Source organism: Oncorhynchus kisutch, linkage group LG10, assembly GCF_002021735.2.
Source record: "Oncorhynchus kisutch isolate 150728-3 linkage group LG10, Okis_V2, whole genome shotgun sequence".
Classification (NCBI taxonomy): domain Eukaryota; kingdom Metazoa; phylum Chordata; class Actinopteri; order Salmoniformes; family Salmonidae; genus Oncorhynchus; species Oncorhynchus kisutch.
In genome coordinates this window covers 24,839,453-24,851,773 of record NC_034183.2, presented here as the reverse complement: position 1 = coordinate 24,851,773, position 12,321 = coordinate 24,839,453, and the positions used below count along the sequence as shown (strand labels likewise).

The 12,321-nt window shown below is 45.8% G+C and overlaps 1 protein-coding gene across 5 annotated transcripts in view; it reads right to left on the bottom strand.

Annotated features, from left to right (window-relative positions):
* LOC109897950 (centrosome-associated protein 350-like) overlaps positions 1–12,321 on the bottom strand; it is a 39,768-nt gene that overhangs the window by 17,838 nt on the left and 9,609 nt on the right. For 4 of the 5 annotated variants that reach the window (XM_020492637.2, XM_031833377.1, XM_020492638.2 and 1 more), the window contains exons 8-14: positions 10,999–11,115; positions 8,289–8,959; positions 7,859–7,983; positions 5,393–6,342; positions 5,130–5,292; positions 4,730–4,872; positions 4,441–4,633 (exon numbers count right to left, since the gene is read on the bottom strand). In XM_020492637.2, the coding sequence (XP_020348226.1) occupies positions 4,441–4,633; positions 4,730–4,872; positions 5,130–5,292; positions 5,393–6,342; positions 7,859–7,983; positions 8,289–8,959; positions 10,999–11,115 (2,362 nt within the window). The remainder of the gene's footprint in view (positions 1–4,440; positions 4,634–4,729; positions 4,873–5,129; positions 5,293–5,392; positions 6,343–7,858; positions 7,984–8,288; positions 8,960–10,998; positions 11,116–12,321) is intronic. The other variant, XM_031833376.1, reaches the window with a different exon arrangement.

The window sequence follows — 12,321 nt, the reverse complement described above, 5'->3', positions numbered from 1 at the left end:
CGCTTTTAGAATTTCTGATGCTCCCTGTCTAGCATTCGAAGACTTAACAAGCTGGACAGAGTGACGAGACTATAAAATATAAGTTCATTATCATTCCTACACAGTTTTGATTAGGTTTTGGTCATTTCAATGTCAATTGACATCATTTTTAAACAAGTGACATCAATAAGGGATCATAGCTTTCGCCTGTCATGGAAAGGGTTTTATACACTGCTCAAAAAAATAAAGGGAACACTAAAATAACACATCCTAGATCTGAATGAATGAAATATTCTTATTAACTACTTTTTTCTTTACATAGTTGAATGTGCTGACAACAAAATCACACAAAAATTATCAAAGGAAATCAAATTTATCAACCCATGGAGGTCTGGATTTGGAGTCACACTCAAAATTAAAGTGGAAAACCACACTTCAGGCTGATCCAACTTTTGATGTAATGTCCTTAAAACAAGTCAAAATGAGGCTCAGTAGTGTGTGTGGCCTCCACGTGCCTGTATGACCTCCCTACAACGCCTGGGCATGCTCCTGATGAGATGGCGGATGGTCTCCTGAGGGATCTCCTCCCAGACCTGGACTAAAGCATCCGCCAACTCCTGGACAGTCTGTGGTGCAACGTGGCGTTGGTGGATGGAGCGAGACATGATGTCCCAGATGTGCTCAATTGGATTCAGGTCTGGGGAACGGGTGGGCCAGTCCATAGCATCAATGCCGTCCTCTTGCAGGAACTGCTGACACACCAGCCACATGAGGTCTAGCATTGTCTTGCATTAGGAGGAATCCAGGGCCAACCGCACCAGCATATGGTCTCACAAGGGGTCTGAGGATCCCATCTCAGTACCTAATGGCAGTCAGGCTACCTCTGGCGAGCACATGGAAGGCTGTGCTGCCCCCCAAAGAAATGCCACCCCACACCATGACTGACCCACCGCCTAACCTGGTGGAGGATGTTGCAGGCAGCAGAACGTTCTCCACAGCGTCTCCAGACTGTCACGTCGGTCACATGTGCTCAGTGTGAACCTGCTTTCATCTGTGAAGAGCACAGGGCGCCAGTGGCGAATTTGCCAATCTTGGTGTTCTCTGGCAAATGCCAAACGTCCTGCACGGTGTTGGGCTGTAAGCACAACCCCCACCTGTGGACGTCGGGCCCTCATACCACCCTCATCGAGTCTGTTTCTGACCGTTTGAGCAGACACATGCACATTTGTGGCCTGCTGGAGGTCATTTTGCAGGGCTCTGGCATTGCTCCTCCTGCTCCTCCTTGCACAAAGGCGGAGGTAGCGGTACTGCTGCTGGGTTGTTGCCCTCCTACAGCCTCCATCCACGTCTCCTGGTGTACTGGCCTGTCTCCTGGTAGCGCCTCCATGCTCTGGACACTACGCTGACAGACACAGCAAACCTTCTTGCCACAGCTCACATTGATGTGCCATCCTGGATGAGCTGCACTACCTGAGCCACTTGTGTGGGTTGTAGACTCAGTCTCATGCTACCACTAGAGTGAAAGCACCGCCAACATTCAAAAGTGACCAAAACATCAGCCAGGAAGCATAGGAACTGAGAAGTGGTCTGTGGTCACCACCTGCAGAACCACTCCTTTATTGGGGGTGTCTTGCTAATTGCCTATAATTTCCACCTGTTGTCTATTCCATTTGCACAACAGCATGTGAAATGTATTGTCAATCGGTGTTGCTTCCTAAGTGGACAGTTTGATTTCACAGAAGTGTGATTGACTTGGAGTTACATTGTGTTGTTTAAGTGTTCCCTTTATTTTTTGGAGCATCAGTATACGTACATTACGTACAGTATACGTAAAACATAACAGATGGAACATTAACAACTTTGATTCAGTTCAGGTATGTGTGCTATACTGCCAGAACACTAAATTAACCAGGTGAAATGGAGAACCAGGAACTAACAGAATTAAGAAAAGGGGGCCCCAGGAAAGCCATCCTAAGACATACAGTAAGTGAAGAAAATAACTTTCAATTAACATATTGTGCTGCTTTGAGCCAAACAAAAATGCCCAAAGAAGTCTAATCATGATGATACAGTATAATGTGCTTCTGCTTCCTAGCTAGAAACAGAATGGTAGACAGCGGTGCATCTCTCCTGCTCCAACTGCAGCATTAAGGACTTGATCCTGAATGTAATCGCTATCACATCAAGCAGACAAAGGTATGGAGGGAATCTACCACCTGGGCAAAAAAAAAACACAATAAACACAATCAGGGGAGGCTCAAATGTCCCAGGAGAAGAAAAAAACTCCCTGGCAACATGCCCATTTTGCAGTGAGGAGATTTAACAACCTCGCTGCCCAAACAAAAGAGTCAGTGTTAGGCTGCCATGAGGCAGGCTGCTGTAGACCCTTCAGCCGCAACCAGAGCAACAGCCAAAATACTATTTTTCCCTGGCACTCTGCACTAGACTTCCTGAACACATTTGAATCATTACTTCTTAGCCTCAATGCCCAGATCTATAGCCACAGCAAAATAAGCATTCTAGAGTGTTGAGTTAGCAAAAGCCCTACGATGTGCAAGTGGCACGTCAATTTTACTTCAGTATTCCTTGTTATGTAGGCTAAGAATGAGCCTCAAATTTGCATTATCAGTCAATGAAAACCACAGCCATATTATATTGTATATGTGTTTCCGAGTGAATTTTTTTATTTTTATGTATTTGATGGCGAAGAAGAAGCATGAAGCCAAAAACCTGACCGGGGCAGCTCTAGCAGGGCAGTAATTCACCGAAAGGACTTGTTGGAAAGGTGGCATCCTATGACAGTGCCACGTTGAAAGTCACTGAGCTCTTCAGTAAGGACATTCTACTGCCAACGTTTGTCTACAGCGATTGCATGGCTGTGTGCTCGATTTTACACCGTTGTCAGCAATGGGTGTGGCTGAAATAGCCGAATCCACTAATTTGAAGGGGTGTCCATATACTTTTGGTGATGTAGTGATTTTTGATCAAATGCATTGGGTATGACTAAATCCATTCACAAAAATAAATATAATTGTGTACAAAATATGAGGAACACCTTCCTAATATTGAGTTGCACCCACTTTTGACCTCAAAACAGACTCAAGTTGTGAAGACAGACTCTACAAGGTGTTGAAAGTGTTCCACATGGATGCTGGCCCATGTTGACTCCAATACTTCCCACAGTTGTGTCAAGTTGACTTGATGTCCTTTGGGTGGTGGGCCATTCTTGATACGCGCGGGGAACTGTCGAGCAAGAAAAACCCAGAAGCAGTCCTTGACAAACCAGTGACTCTGGCACCTACTACCACAACCCATTCAAAGGCAGTTGGATTTTTTTGTCCTGGCCATTAACACTGAGTGGCAGACATAACATCCATGTCTCAAGGCAAAAAAAAAAAACTCTTTAACCTGTCTCCTCCTCTTTATCTACACTGATTAAAGTGGATTTAACAAGTGACATCAATAAGGGATCACTGCCTTCACCTGGTCAGTCTGTCATGGAAAGTGTTCATAATATTTTGTACACTCAGTGTATATAAATGGGCCACCCCATTATATTGGGAACTGAACTGAAAAGACCACATTCATTCGCTGCTCAAGCCTGACAGAGTGAGATGCATCTTTATGTTGGCAAAGAGACCCTGTAGAAAGAACACTGTACCTGATGTGGTGTCCAAGATGACTCCAACATTCTCTCCAGTCACTTGAAATGTGTAAATATTATAAGTGGTGGTCTTTGGAAGCCAAGGACCACTTAATTGATTTATTTCACCCTTATTTTACCAGGCAAGTTGACTGAGAACAGCAACGACCTGGGGAATATTTACAGGGGAGAGGGGGGATGAAGGAACCAATTGGAGGCTGGGGATAATTAGGTGGCTATGATGGTGGGGTCAGATTTGGAATTTAGCCAGGACACCGGGGTTAACACAACAACTCTTACGATAAGTGCCATGGGATCTTTAGTGACCAGAGAATCAGGACACCTTTCCCAACCGAAAGACAGCACCCTACACAGGGCAATGTCCCCAATCACTGCTCTGGGGCATTGGGATATTTGTTTTTTGTCCAGAGGCCCTCCTACTGGCCCTCGAACACCGCTCCAGCAGCATCTGGTCTCCCACCCAGGGACCGACCAGGACCACCCCTGCTTAGCTTTAGAGGCAAGCCAGCAGTGGATGCAGGGTGGTAGGCTGCTGGCTAACAAGGAAATTGTGTCGCATACCTGAAGTGAAACTGCACAGTGAAACAAATAGACCAGAAACTCATGTAATTGAAAGAGGCATTGTGCCCATATGCCAGCAATAATATCCCCACACAAATGTGCTCAGAGATTATAAGACAACCAAGAAGCTCAGGAAGGAAGGAAATACCAGTAATCACTGAAGGTCAAGGAGGATATTCAAGCTCCTGGGAATTCCCCTGAGCCCCTCAGAAGTGGTCTGGGCTGGAACGCCTTACCTGCAGTGTAAGTGGCCTGAGGCGCCCCCTAGTGTACTGTCAGTGTACACACTCTTCACCAGGGTGTGGATGGAGCTTCTCTCAGAGGCTGAGCCTCCTCGTCTTGAGTCTCTAGACAGGCTCTCCCACCCCGGAGAGCAGGGGCTCCTCTGCTCCTCCACCAGAGTGGCATCACTCTTGTCTGAAGCAGTGCCTAAAGAGGTGGGAGACACTTACACTAGTAAGAAATTGTCACTTGGCTGTATGATTTCAGGGAAGTGGTTATTTTATTTTGTGGGGAAAGTCTCACCCCTTTTCACTGAGCCCTTTGAGTGAGGTGAAGATACTGGAGTGGAGCCTGAGGAGTGATGGGATGGCAGGTCTATAGTCCGGGTGTCATAAGGGGACCTGCGACTCATCAACTCGCCATAGTGACTGTTCCCGCTGGTGATGCTGCAATGAGATGTCGAGATAAGCCATATTTCAAGACCCACATCATGTGCATCAAACCACCACAGACTACTAAAACAACTTCAAAAACAGCAACTCACATCTGTTGAGTTGAACTCCTAGCCAGCCATGTGACATTAGTGCCACCTTGTGGTCGGGTTCCCATAATTTTTACAGGATTTTCAAATGATGTTTTAATTGCATGAGAGGTATTCAGATAGCAACACCCAGTCATGTGAGAGTGGTATAAACCACTTTACCTGCATCCGTTGTATCCTTTCTTAGACAGGCTGCTCCTGCCGCTGCTGCTACGGGACGACACAAAGTCATCCTCATACGCTGGTGCCACATCTACCGAGCTGGCTGCAGACAGGCCACAATGCACAGCAGGGGAGCTCCTGTCTGCTTGCTCCTCTCCTCCAACTGCAGGGAGAAGCCAGAGGAACAGACGATGGGTTAAACATTCGTTCTTCATTCAAAACACTTCTATGGATAGGGTGGGTGTGTAAATGTGTTGGCTAACCCTTGGTGTGGTTGTGCAGGTGGTTCTTAGTGAAGATGTTGATGACGCTATGAGGACTTCCCTTGGTCAGTTCCTCCCATGGGCCTCGGCTGCGGTCCCGTGGCTGAGAGAAGGGGAGGGTGCTGAGGGCTGGGTACTTCTCTGCCGCTCTCTGGAAGTGAGAGATGGGTTGGACGCCCTCCCTCTGGCCTGCACAGAAGTCCAGTGACCTGAGACGCTCTGCTGGTTTGGGGTCCCTCTTTATGTGCATGCGGGGGCTCTCGTTGCCCTCTGACAGGCTGCCCTCGCTCAGCAGTGGGCCCTCACTGATGGAGTCACCACTGGAGTCATGGAGCTTGGTCTTCCCTGGTACCTCAGGGTGCTCCTCCGGCCTCTTATGGGAGCCGAGGACTGAAGATGTCTGTGGCCTGCTGCCTGAAGCAGAGGCCCCGCCTCTCTGTTCTCTGAAGCTGTGCAAGTTGCCCACCCCTGGTAGAGCTTCGTTGTATGTGCTCTGGCCAGCACTCAGGAGCCTCTGGATCCTCAGGGACAGCTCGTCAGCAGCATCAGTGCGCTCTCTGACCGATGGGCTCACAGGCTTGGCCCAGCAGCCGTCGTCTTGAGGCTGAAGATGGGTCAGACCGGTAAGATCCATGTCCCTCGCACAGCCATAATTGATCCCTGTGTCGGCCAGTTTCCGTGCTTCACTCTCTATGCGGGTAGACAGGGATGCGGCTGTGGCTTTCAGGGCCTCAATGCGGTTCATCTTGGTCTTGTTGGCCGCTCCTGTGAGAGTAGAGTGCTGAGGCCTGGCTGGAGGGCTGGTTCCCCTCACCCCAGAGCCCACTCCCGTTTCCAGGCACAGGGAGAAAAGCTTGTCTGTGGGGGGAGCCAGAGCAGTAGAGGGTCTGACTGCAGAACAAAGATGGTCAGGCTGCAGCCACGATGGAACTCCCAGTCCCATCTCATTCCTAAAGGAGAAAGACTGGAGGATTAGTATTCAAATATACAATTTCTTAAACAAAGGGCTCAGAAAGTCCTTTAGTATATGGACCCATTAAATACTTTTAGTACAGAGCAACATTGTCCATAGGATACTATGCCAAAGGTTTAAGACATCTAAATATGCATGAAGCCATTAAAATATGTGACTTGTACAGTCTAAATAGGACTTTCTGAGAACCACCTTTGTTCATTATATAAGCATAAATTGTTCAGGGTCGAGGATCACCTCAAGATTCCAAGAACTACATAGCAACTCATTAGTTTATGAACATATGCAGATGACAGTTACATCCATATTGTTTACCCTATGTGAGGACCAGACAGATATTTACAGTATCTGAAGTTACTGTTGAGGTAGAATTACCCTATTTTATGGTTAACCGAGCATACTAGGTAAATTAGTTCTCTTGCACCTTATTTGTGGAACGATCTTCAAAATGTTCTTAAAATTTGATGTTCTGGTGCCTCTAGGGTAATTCAGAAAGCTGATTGAGGAACTTATGGAAGAGGTTTGGAACCACCAACACTCTTCCTAGAGCTGGTCGCCCGGGCAAACTGAGCAATCGGGGAGAAGGGCCTTGGTCAGGGAGGTGACCAATAACCCGATGGTCACTCTGACAGAGCTCCAGAGTTCCTCTGTGGAGATGGGAGAACCTTCCAGAAGGACAGCCATCTCTGCAGCACTCCACCAATCAGGCCTTTATGGTCGAGTGGCTAAACGGATGCTCCTCCTCAGTAAAAGGCACATGACAGCCCACTTGGAGTTTGCCAAAATTTACCTAAAGACTCTCAGACCATGAGAAACATGATTAAAAACACGTCTGGAGGAAACCTGGCACCATCCCGACGGTGAAGCATGGTGGTGTCAGCATCATGCTGTGGGGATGTTTTTCAGCGGCAGGGACTGAGAGACTTGTCAGGATCAAGGAAAAGATGAACAGAGCAAAGTACAGAGAGAACCTTGATGATAATCTGCTCCATAGAGCTCAGGACCTCAGACTGGGATGAAGGTTCACCTTCCAGGACAATGACCCTAAGCACACAGCCAAGACAATGCAGGAGTGGCCCAGCCAGAGCACGGACTTGAACCCGAGCCAACCTGACAGAGCTTGAGAGGATCTGCAGAGAACAATGGAGAAACTCCCGAAATACAGGTGTGCCAAGCTTGTAGCATCACACCCAAGAAGACTCAAGGCTGTAGTCGCTGCCAAAGGTGCTTCAACAAAGTACTGAGTAAAGGGTCTGAATACTTATAGAAATGTGATTTCAGTTTTATACTTATAATAAATTTGCTAAACCTGTTTTTGCTTTGTCATGAGGTATTGTGTGTAGATTGATGACTACAATCTACAAAAACAATTTAAATACATTTTAGAATAAGGCTGTAAACTAACAAAATGTGGAAAAAGTCAAGGGGTCTGAATACTTTCCGAAAGGCACTGTATAAGCTGTAATTAGTGTTTTAGTGAGGTGTGTGCTGACCTGGAGAGTGGATGAGGTTGTATCTCAGATAGAGACAGGTCACTGCTAGAGGAGGCACTCTGGGGTCTCTCCTGCCTCTTGTTCTCCTTGTCCGACTCCCCGGATGGCTGGTACAGGGGCCTCTGCTAAAGGAGAACACACACCACAAATAACTCACAGCTAGTTTAACTCACCACAGGATGAGTCATTTCCTACAAGCCACTTGACTACATGAAATACGAGCAATAGCATTATATGTCCAAAGTTATACTGAGGGTAATTCGACATGTCACCATTTCACATATTGGCTCTTAATGTAACAAGGACAGCTATAAAAAATGCATTTGACACGTCATACATACATACATACATACCATGCTCTATACCCACATTTTCGCTAAAGCTTGCCATGTGAGTAAGGGGACAGTGAGGGCTTCAACTATGCCTTTACCTGGTGGATGACTGTGGTAGAGGCTGGCTGAGTCTGGTAAGGCAGAGGCTCCTCTTCTAACTCAGCCTGTTCCAGTAGTAGTTTGGTGTAGGTCTCCTGCAGGCGTTTCTGTACTGAACTCTCCAGTACCGCAGGGCCCTTATTGGCTACCCCCGCTCTCTGCTTCCTATATAGCTCCTGAAGACGTTGGCTCCTGCTCTCCGCCTCCTCCCTCTGGGCCCTTCGCTCCTCCACTAGACGTCTTTTACGCTCCTCTTGTTGCCGGGTGATGTACTGGCGCACTGAGTCTGCGTCGTAGTGCCTCTTCTTGGGCCCTGGTTCTGATGGCTCTGGCTTGTTGCGCTTGGTGGGGCTGGCACTGCGGGAGCCCCGTAAGGATGAGCAACCAGCCGTCCATGCTGTGGTTCTGGCCCCGGACACTGAACCCATCCTGGGCTCCACTGGAGCTCGCTCCTCTGCTCTGTGCTCCAGCTGCAGGTCGTCCAGGATGCCCCGGATGTCTACAGACAGGAGATCTGTGTTGAGGGCCCCGTCCTCGGCTGGGCCTGCAGAGAAAGGGTCTGGGGTGGGCTGGGTGGTCCTGTCCCGGCTGCAGGGTCTCTCGGAGCTGCTGGGTCTGGACCGACGATTCAGCTCCGGACAGGGATCCGAATTTGACCGAGGATGGTATGCTGGAAAAAAATTGCAAAGGACAAGGGGCATTGTATTGATTTGTGACTAAATGTTATTGTGAATGGAAAGGAACATGTGTTTTGTGTGCATGATTAGGGGGAAAATCGTGGTAGCTATTAGGGCTGTCAGAGTTAAAGCGTTACAATTAAACGGCAATCTTTGCTACGCATTTAATTTTTGTCAGCCAAGTCCGTTTCCTCACAGACCCTTTAAGCGGAACACTGTGCTGTTGGTCTACTAACAGCTGCTACCAACAGCAGAGCGGTCTGCCTCTCTTGTAGTGCTAAAACAACTATACACGCAGCTTTGAGCAACAATTCTGAAAGAAAACATACAGAAAGTTCAACCATACACTTTCTCAGGCGTTACTATAAATAACAGCAGACATTTAATTTGCACAGAAGTAGCTAGCTTGTTATGCTAACGTTAGCTAGCTAGCCAAACGAGAATGTAATGGCAGAATACCTCTAGATTAAACTCCGATTTTAAAAACAGAACAGCCATTCAATTTAGCTGTTTTTGTTAATAGTCCTCAGGTCAAAAGATATGATCAAATTATCCTAATTCTTGTAGTAACAGCTTGTAACTAGTTCATGTTGAAGAACATGGATAAGAAGTAGTCTAGGCTAGATCTAATAGCTGTATGATATTTTACATGAACTCAAGACTTGACTGATCTGTTATTATTCAATTGTCTTAAATAGTCTATTTTGTGTTTTCTTCCCCTATAGTCAAATTAAATTATTCTTACAACCCAATGTGATGTGTTTTAATTGAAACCATGCGATTAACTTGATAAATGTTTGTAATGGTTTGACAGCCCTAGTAGCTATATCCAGACAACACATCTACAATTGTTTAAGTAAATGTTCTGTGTGGAGTTCAAGTTTTAATGTCACTTGCAGAAGTACAGTGAAATGCCTTTCTTGCAAAGTCTAACCCCAACAATGCAGAAATTAATATAGCAGTAAAAAAAGAGACTGGCAGTACAACCCTTTAAGCAGCCTCATGCTTCACCCCCATCCCCCAGATATGAGTCTACCACCAGCACAACCCATGGAAACCAGACCATGCTGAATTGCGCAGTCAGTCAGAAACGGCTAGTCAATCTTAATTCATTCCGGTCACTGACAGCCAAAGTTGGCTAATGTAGGGAGACTGCCTGTGCTAGAAGAGACGACAAACTCTTTATTTATTGATATTCCTTTAGCCGTGCACTGTACGCCTTTTAACATGCAATAAACAAACAAAAACATGAACGCCACATATACAGTAACACAAATGCAATTTTCTGCATTTATGAGAGTGCCATTAGGTGTCCATGTAAACATGATTATTAGGGGAATCGTTCTTCTTGCATAGCATGTAAACATTTTAATCAAACTATTATATGAATCTGACTATCCACAACAATCTCATTATTGTGTGCATGTAGCCGTACACATTATTGTGTGATTAAGTGGAGGGGGATGAGGGGGTGAGAGGGATAGAGGAGAGAAGGCCAAGTAGAGCAGAGATGGGTGAGGGTAGTGGATAGTGCCTAAAGAAAGTGTTCAGACCCCTTGACCTTTTCCACTTTGTTACGTTACAGCCTTATTCTAAAATTGATTAAATTAAGGGGTTTTTCCCATCAATCTACACACAATACCCCATAATGACAAAGCAAAAACATGTTTCGAAAATTTCACACATTTAAAAATAAACTGAAATATCACATATACCTAAGTATTCAGACCCATTACTCAGTACTTTGTAGAAACATCTCAAGGATGATCAATGGAAACAGGGTGCACCTGAGCTTAATTTTGAATCTCATAGCAAAGGGTCTGAATACGTACGTAAATAAGCTATCTGTTTATGTTTAATAAATATGCAATCATTTCTAAAAACCTGTTTTTGCTTTGTCATTATGGGATAATGTGTAGATTGCTGAGGATAATTTTTTATTTATTCTGAATAAAGCTGTAATGTAACAAAATGTAGAAAAAGTCAAGGGGTCTGAATTCTTTCCAAAGGCACTGTATGTCTCCCAACCCACCTGTCCTGGCCAGTCTGTCTGTAGGCTCTGGCCTTTGCTCTTGAGGCAGACGTAGAGCGGGGCCCAGTACCATCTTCTCCAGCTTCTGGCCCCCCCGCCATGACGAGGTGCTGATCACTGCAGCAACAGGGAGCACACCAAGAAAACACACAAAGGTCATGGTCGCTGTAGAGTTCAGCAGTAATGACATATGGCAGGACTGTTTATCAGAAAGCAAAGACTTTCAACTTAAATCCTTAATTGAAACAAAGTGGTCAACCCTCCTCTGTTTTGGTAAAAAGCTGGAGGGATATACCTGACATTTTTGCCACTCAGTAATAGACAGGGCTATGGATGCAAGGACTGGCCATCCATGATATCAAAATGACAGTTAACGATGCTTTGAGGCTATACGGTGTTTGTTTTCATTTACATAGTTACAAACATTGGAGTAAAACTAGCTTTTATTTGGGTTATGATGGGGTACAACAGTTGAACTCATGAGGCATTTATAAGTTATATCCTTCAAGATTTCATTGGTACATATAATTCATTTCTATGTCCAGAAATGGATGTTTCAACAGCTTATTGCCCCTTGAAAATGCGTCAAAAAAATCCTAATGTTGTTTTACTGAAGTGATACTCACGTGCACAAAAGAGACATAATGATGTCGTCTCGCTCTAATATGAAGTCTTTGGAGAGAAATTATTTTAGAGCTTCATTATGCAAATTTAATGAGTATGGGTCAATTATGAACCATCTGCATAACCAACTTCGAAAATATTTGTTTAAATTCCTTCATAAAAAGGTGTCAGCACTGCAGTGAACTCAAGGGATCTAACACAAAGCACAGTGTTGCTGGATTCATTTTACCATTTATACATTACCATTTCTCAATTCTTCCATTACTTTGAATAATATAGCCTACCGATTTGCTCTACAATGCAGGGGCTGATGTTAGGCCAGCAGCTGTTCCTGTTTGGTAAAGGAGCTGAACGTGATCCTAGATTTCAGGGGGCTATTTCTGGTGAGCGGGCTGGGAGCAGATGTCCAGCAGCAGGAACACAGGGTAAAACTACACTATACCACACTCATCTCCCTTTCAACTGCACTGTGAACACACACACACACACACACACACACACACACACACACACACACACACACACACACACACACACACAGAGAGAGAGAGGCAAAGAAAGAGGGAGGGAGGCTGGTATGGGCCCAGTACAGGGTGGCTGTCAGAGAGCTGGTATGCCCAGCCCAGCAGAACTGTGCCGCATCTGCATTCCAACTACAGTGTGCATCTACACTGCGGCTTGCTTGCAATCAGCATTCGA